The 6931-nt window shown below is 37.6% G+C and overlaps 1 protein-coding gene across 6 annotated transcripts in view; it reads right to left on the reverse strand.

Annotated features, from left to right (window-relative positions):
* Positions 1-280: 280 nt before the first annotated feature.
* LOC102597372 (nuclear poly(A) polymerase 4) overlaps positions 281-6931 on the reverse strand; it is a 21585-nt gene continuing 14934 nt past the window's right edge. The window contains exons 1-12 of one of the 6 annotated variants that reach the window (XM_015306582.1): positions 6486-6873; positions 5806-5950; positions 5563-5692; positions 5377-5454; positions 4465-4572; positions 3344-3406; positions 3058-3219; positions 2612-2725; positions 2481-2543; positions 1986-2315; positions 1725-1889; positions 281-1561 (exon numbers count right to left, since the gene is read on the reverse strand). In XM_015306582.1, the coding sequence (XP_015162068.1) occupies positions 950-1561; positions 1725-1889; positions 1986-2315; positions 2481-2543; positions 2612-2725; positions 3058-3219; positions 3344-3406; positions 4465-4572; positions 5377-5454; positions 5563-5688 (1821 nt within the window). In that variant the 5' untranslated portion in view covers positions 5689-5692; positions 5806-5950; positions 6486-6873 and the 3' untranslated portion in view covers positions 281-949. The other 5 variants (XM_015306584.1, XM_006342449.2, XM_015306585.1 and 2 more) reach the window with 5 other exon arrangements.

The following is a 6931-nucleotide window of genomic DNA, read 5'->3' on the forward strand; positions in this document are numbered from 1 at the left end:
GAAGCTCTTACAAATATCAGTTTATCAGAGATGTTGAAGCTTATGTTGCTCGGATTCTCGCAATACTTACATTAGATCCTCCAGTCAATAATGTTGTCGCATCTGTGTAAGATTTTTATGTCGTTATAGCTGTGCTACGACATTTCTGGAGGACCAATGCAGCATAGGTTGAAGCGTGCATTTTTAGAGGATCTGACAATAGTTGCTCCAATATTCTTGGAGAAACAAATCAAATAGTTTTCATATTCAAAAGCAGAAGCTTAATAAACTTCAGTCTTTTAACAAAGTGCTAATATGGCTTTTTACAAATTCAGTCTTTTCACCATCCATGTTCTCTCTCTCTTTCAAATTTTGAAACTTCTGTCACCTCAATAGCTATGCTGCTGGACTCTGGTGCTGCATTCTAGTTCTACTCTCTCTTGCTGTTGATTTTTTGTTGTCTGGGGAAAATCTTGATTTTGCTAATTTGATGAAGTTGTGCTGCCTTTAACCCCTGCTGCTGGATTTGTAGTGTAGTTCATGCACTATCCGATTATCACTTCGACATCCGTCCCACACAACTGAAATTTAGTCTTGTATCATCCTGCAACGACTCAAAGCTTCCAGTCTCTCACTGCCATCGGCCACTATTCGTGAGTCAAAAACTCAGACTCCTCAAAGAGGTTTTGAATTTTGGAATTTGATGCGAGCACATTTCAACTCCTTCACACCATCCACCCACCTCAAGTTCGTATACCTGGTCCATCGAGCTGCTCATCATCATCCACCTTTTTGTCATCCTGCATAGCCTGCAAAGCTGGGGCACCTCTAGAACATTGTTCACAAGTACTAAGCGCCTCCTGGCTACAGAAGAATGTTATGTTGCACTGGTCAAGAAAACCTTCTTTTATAACTCCCAAAAAGTTCCTTGATGTGATGATGTCTAAACTATCAGGCTGGAATTTTCATTTCACTCAGAAATGCATGGTTTCTGCTCCCCAGTATCCTCTGTTGATTTATCATCAGAACTTCGGTTTTGAAGGCCAGCAGTCTTCACCTCGTGGAGTGACTCCTCAGGAGTGATTATCTGTGATGATCCGCCTGACCGACTAGAAACACTTGCAGGAGACACAGATCCTATATCTTGAGGACTAATAGAAGCACGTTTCGGCAGTTTGTCGGACTGTACATCAACTGTATGGGTTTCCTGCTTCCTCTTTGAACGCTTTTCTTCAGAAGACATGCAACCTTTGGCATCTTTCTCGGGAGTATGCTGAGTTGTATTTCTAGATTGACGTGGTCTCTTACACCCATCAGGAAAGACATAAGCAGGAATTTCCCTCCTAGGAACATGCGAGACATAAATATCCATGCCCGGTCTCCAATAAGAGTACATGCTTACATCTTGCTTAAACTCATCGACTGTTCCACGAATATCAAACTGTTGACCTTCTTGTACTTTGACACCCTTTTGCCTCTGCAAACCCATGAAAAAAGCACAATGAGGGCATGGCTTCGACATGTCCACAAATTCATTAGGATAAGGATGGCACTGCAACGTCCCATTGGTGTCCCGCTCTATCTGCAAAGCATCAACCGAAAACTACACATTACATCACTAGAATAAGAAGAAAAAGGATTTTTGAAAATGACAAGGAAATTAGATCTTTCCCTCCTGGACTTTATCTTTCTGTGCTAACAATTCTCATCAACCTGAGTTAACTAAAAAATCTACCAACTTTCACCTTTAGCGTGAGTTGTCGAAGCCGTGATTCCACCCATCCTTTCCAAGCTAGCAAATCATCATTATCTGCTGCTACGATTTCAACCTGGAGATAGTTTTTGTACGCCTCAAAGAAAAAATAATGCTCAAAAAGAGCAGGCCACTGTGCTTTATTCAACTCCACATCCTGGACAAAAGAATAAACTAAAAACATCAGCACTACTTACTAAAATTTGTTACAAGAAGAAGGGGAAAGAAAGAACACTGAACCTTTATAGCTTACCTCACAAATCTTGTTACCAATCTGAAATTGGTCCATCATTACTCGAAGAGTGCTTGGTGAGACGTTATAGCTAGAGTTCATGCAAGGGTAGGCAGGAGTGATGATTGGCATATGATGAGTTCTGTCTTTAGGATTCTTGCGCGGATCCCAAACAAGAAACCCAAGTTCATCCTCTTCTATTGGGCATAACATCACAGGATTTGGCCAACGCCATTGTGTATAAACACGGAAGAACCTAGAAACAAGCATACTAGGGATTGCATTTGGGTAAAACTGGCAAATGCGAGCAACCAAAAGAGCCCAATTCACCCCACCAAGAAATCCAGTAACCTGAATAAGAAGCACAGAAGAGGCAAACCAGAAAATCATGATCAGATTGGGATATTTCTAAAGAATGACACCGTCATGTCAAATTAATGGTAAAGATTATGACCAAACAAGAGGAATGACTAGAGAGAGAGACCACTGAGATGGTTCGAGGGACTAAGAACTCACATTGGAATAAACACCACGTCTTTTGGCCCAGAACTTCAGACATCTAAGAGTTGTGCGGAAGTGCTGCAAAAGTTTTAAGTAAACATGGAAAGGATCAATCATTTAAGGGAAGGAGGAACACTGATGGTTACCTTAGCATTGGGAACTAGTTTCAGTATTTGATCAGCAACTCGGCAACCATTCAGACTTCGAACAGTTGGTCCATCCACATTATAGAGTATAGATTGGTCTGAGATATCCAAATCCTATTGTCAAATCAAAATTACAAGTTGGAGTTGAATTCAATTCAGCATAACAATATAATCGAAGCCTGAATAATAATATTCAAGAACCACATGTTTCATATTCAAAGCTCGCAAGAAAAGGTGGAACACAGTCGAAATACACATAATAAATGAAAAGTTGTTGTATTCTCCATTGAATGAACGAATCCACATAGACCAACTCTTCAAGTACCAGCCTTAACAAACAACATCCATGAAATCCTTGACATACCACAAGTTTCAAAAGGGAAATAAAAAGAAAAAGGAAACTACACAAATAAAGAACGATTCATGAAAACTTAATACCAACTTACTTCAGGAATAACCAAGAGAGTTATACTTGCATAAAGAAGATCAATTGATATCCCTTGAAATTTGAATTTCATAACAGGGACATGAGCATCGGGAACTGGTTGAAGTTCACGAACTTCTTCCATTTCAGCTAAAATATCATGAAGAAGGATAAAGAAATCTTCCTGCATAGTAATCAAAAAAAAAAAAAAAAGATTGGGGTAAACACAAAAAGGAACAATTTTAATCAAATTATGTCATGTTCACTGAACCAAACAACAAAAAATGTGACCAGTGGGTTGTACTCACTTCTCGATTGACATAGGAGGGACCAACACACAATGTGTCAACATCAGCTCCTGGTCCATGAACCTGCAAGGAGTATAATACCAACTTATGCATTTGTTGAGCCAGAACCTCAAGATAGTGAACGAAGGGACCATTCAGATTCTAAAGTAACTTACATGTGAACCAGATTTAAGTTGGGGGAATAAAAATTCATGTGGACGCCATGTAGGAAATAAAGTTGGGAACAAAGGGATTTAATGGTCAAGGGCTTATATGTGCTCAAAGTTGGACGGTACGGGAAATATATCAAAAAGTATAAATATAACCTTTTTTGAAGAGTACATGGGAAAATCTGACCCTTTCCGCATATCCAATACTTCCGTTGGAGATGTGTTTAATGTTGTTAGAGATTTGTATGTCAGTACAAAATGTTGAGAACTTCTACTGTTTAAGAATCTAAATTGCTGAATATTAGACTGAGATAGACATAACCATGGATAGTGAGGATTCGTATTACTAATCCCAAATAGCTCGGTGTATGTTGTTTTTTCCAGTACTGAACACATTTACCATCTGCAGAATGAAGACGCATCCTGTTCAAACTTTGTTTCAGGTTTTTCATGGATTTCCGTACCTTTGTAAAACTAAATTACAAGAACTACAACCTCATGGAATTCCTTCATCACCTTAAGTAGACCCAAATAAAAGCACTGCCTCCGTTCTAGGACAAAATAGTTCACCTACTTAACAATCCCGTGAGATATTGCACAAATCTAAGTCCATTGGTTATTAACCAAGGTTAAACTTGCAGCACAGAAAATGGAGCAGCATGAGATCACTTAGAGACTAATTGCAAAACAGGAATAAATTGGAAGTCCTAGACTAGTGTTGTTACTCAGTTTCTAAAGGTGCCGTCCAAAATTTTATTAAGTTGAACTTCACATAAAACGGCCCATATAATGCATAGCATTTCTAACCTCCAATCAGAAGAAAGCTAGGAACATAAACCAAGTAGAGGGCATGTTAATCTTACAGGTGAAGATTTGAAGCATAATTAACATCCAGAGAAGGGGATTCTATTAAGCTGCTTCCGGAAGAACTAACTACAAGTAAATTCCATAAACGCTGAAACGTTTACTTACCCCTAGACGATAAGAGCCAAAGGTGACTATGATAGCATTTGCATCCTCAACCATTTGATCTGGGTAGCCTCTCTGGCGAGTCAATTGTTTCACCCATTGTTTTACAATCTACAACAGAATAGTGACTGGTCATTACAACTTCTTTCACTACACTTCCATGGATAGATCACCTTATGAGAATCCAACACTATTAGTTGGATATTATGGACATATGAAAGGAATTCAATATGCAAATGGTAGGTTAATACAAGAGGAATTATTGCAAGGAGCTAAATACCAAAATAACCAGCAAATCCAATGCATAAACTGAAAAGTTTTTTCCTATTATGACAATTATGGCAAACAATAAAGCATATTTCATCAACTTCATGTAAACATAAAGGGGTCGTCTGGTAGCTGGAAAAAAAAACAAATTATCCATGTATTATTTTCCATATAACTTGTACGAACTATGACGTATAACTCTAGATAGGAAGGAGTGGAGGTCGCTATTCAGGTAGAAGGTTAATAGGGGTAGAGTGTTGTTTTTCCTTGCGAGGGTTTAGACTTGTTAGTGCCTGTCGTAGTACTAGTCATACACTTGTAGTTCTTGCTTTTGTTATCTATAGCCACATGTTTTCTTATTAAATGTTCTGTTTTCTTCATTGTAGTGATAAGGTCTGCTCTCCAGACCCCATTTAGTGGGATTTCACTAGGTATGTTGTTGTTGTGGACGTATGAAAGGTAGATATAAAATAAGTTATTTTTGGTATAGAATTAATACGACGTTTGGTTGACAATTTAGAAACCCGCATAACTAATACATGAATAACTAATCTCTACATAACTAATACTTGCATAAAATAATACATATATTCTCTCATAAGTCATAACTAATCCAAATTGTTAAAGTAATTAATGTGGTTCAGTTACCTCATCAAGTCGCCGCAGTACTTCTTCTCTCCTTGCAGTCTCTTCCTCACTGTCATACAATACTGATTCCCTCAAAAACTATCCCATCACCATAAAACCCAAAAGTCAATACATATTCATGATTCGAGTGAAATCAACTCTGACAATCCTAGAACAAAATATATAAGGAAAAAAAAAAAGAACTACCTTTTCTAGTTCAGCATTTCTTTGAAGATCTGCCTCAGTCGGCCCAGCAAGAGATAATGGCTTTGTGACACCATATTTCATTGGTGGTGGTGCAGCAGACTCACTTAAGCTCTCGGAACTCACCATCACACTGACGAGAAAAGGAAACAACCCAAACCAAAAAGAATACCAGTCTGAGTTACCAAACTTCAGATCAGCATAAAAGATAAACTTTACACATCATTGAACAATTGAAATACAAACCATTTGTGGGATTTCACTGAGTATGTTGTTTGTTGAACTGATGAAATGCAGAACCAGAACAATCAAATGAAAAAGGCCAGTCGAGTTACCAGAATTCAAATTAGCATAAAAGCTAAACTTCACAGATCACTGAACCGATCAAATGCTGAACCAGAAAACAAAAAAATGAGAAATTTTTAACTATGAAGGAACAAAAATTGAAATGGAAAACCCCACGAGAAACCAAAATTCAGATTAGAGTAGACACTCAATTTCACAGATCACTGAACCAATCAAATGCGGAACCAGAAAAGAAAAATACAGAGAATTTTTCAACTCTATGAACATAAATTGAATAGAAAAAATGCGAAAAAGACCAGTCGAGTTACCCAGAATTCAAATTAGCATAGAAGCTGAACTTCACAGATCACTGAACCAATCAAATGCCGAACCAGAAAAGGTAAAAGGGAGAAATTTTTTCAACCCTATGAACAAAAATTGAAAAGGTAAAAAAACCTAGAGCAGAAAAAGACCAATCGAATTACCCAGAATTCAAATTAACATAGAACCTGAACTTCACATATCACTGAACCAATCAAATGCGGAACTAGAAAACGAAAATACAGAGAATTTTTCAAAGTCTATGAACAGAAATTGAAAACGAAAAACCCTAGAGCAGAAAAAAAAAACAGTCAAGTTACCCAGAATTCAGATTAGCATAGAAACTGAACTTCACAGATCACTGATTACTGAACCAATCAAATGCGGACCCAAAAAACGAAAAAAAACAGATTTTTTCAACCCAATGAACAAAATTGAAAAGTAGAAAACAACCCAGAGCAGAAAAAGACCAAATAGAGTTATCCAGAATTCAGATTATCATAAAAGCTGCTAAACTTCACAGATCACTGAACCGATGAAATACTGAACCAGAAATCAAAAATGGAACGAAAAAAAGGATAATTTTTCAATTCAGTATGAATATGAAAGCTCTCATAAATTTGAACGAAGGAATATTCAGTGTATATAGAAAGAGAAAGAGATCTGGAGAGGATAAAGCGGTTTTTGGGGGTTTTGCCGCTGGGTTTAGCAAATTACAAGGGGGGGGGGGGGGTGCTTTACTAAATTAGAGGTTTCGGTTTGGGTT

The sequence above is a fragment of the Solanum tuberosum genome, unplaced genomic scaffold (assembly GCF_000226075.1).
Source record: "Solanum tuberosum cultivar DM 1-3 516 R44 unplaced genomic scaffold, SolTub_3.0 scf00034, whole genome shotgun sequence".
Classification (NCBI taxonomy): Eukaryota; Viridiplantae; Streptophyta; class Magnoliopsida; order Solanales; family Solanaceae; genus Solanum; species Solanum tuberosum.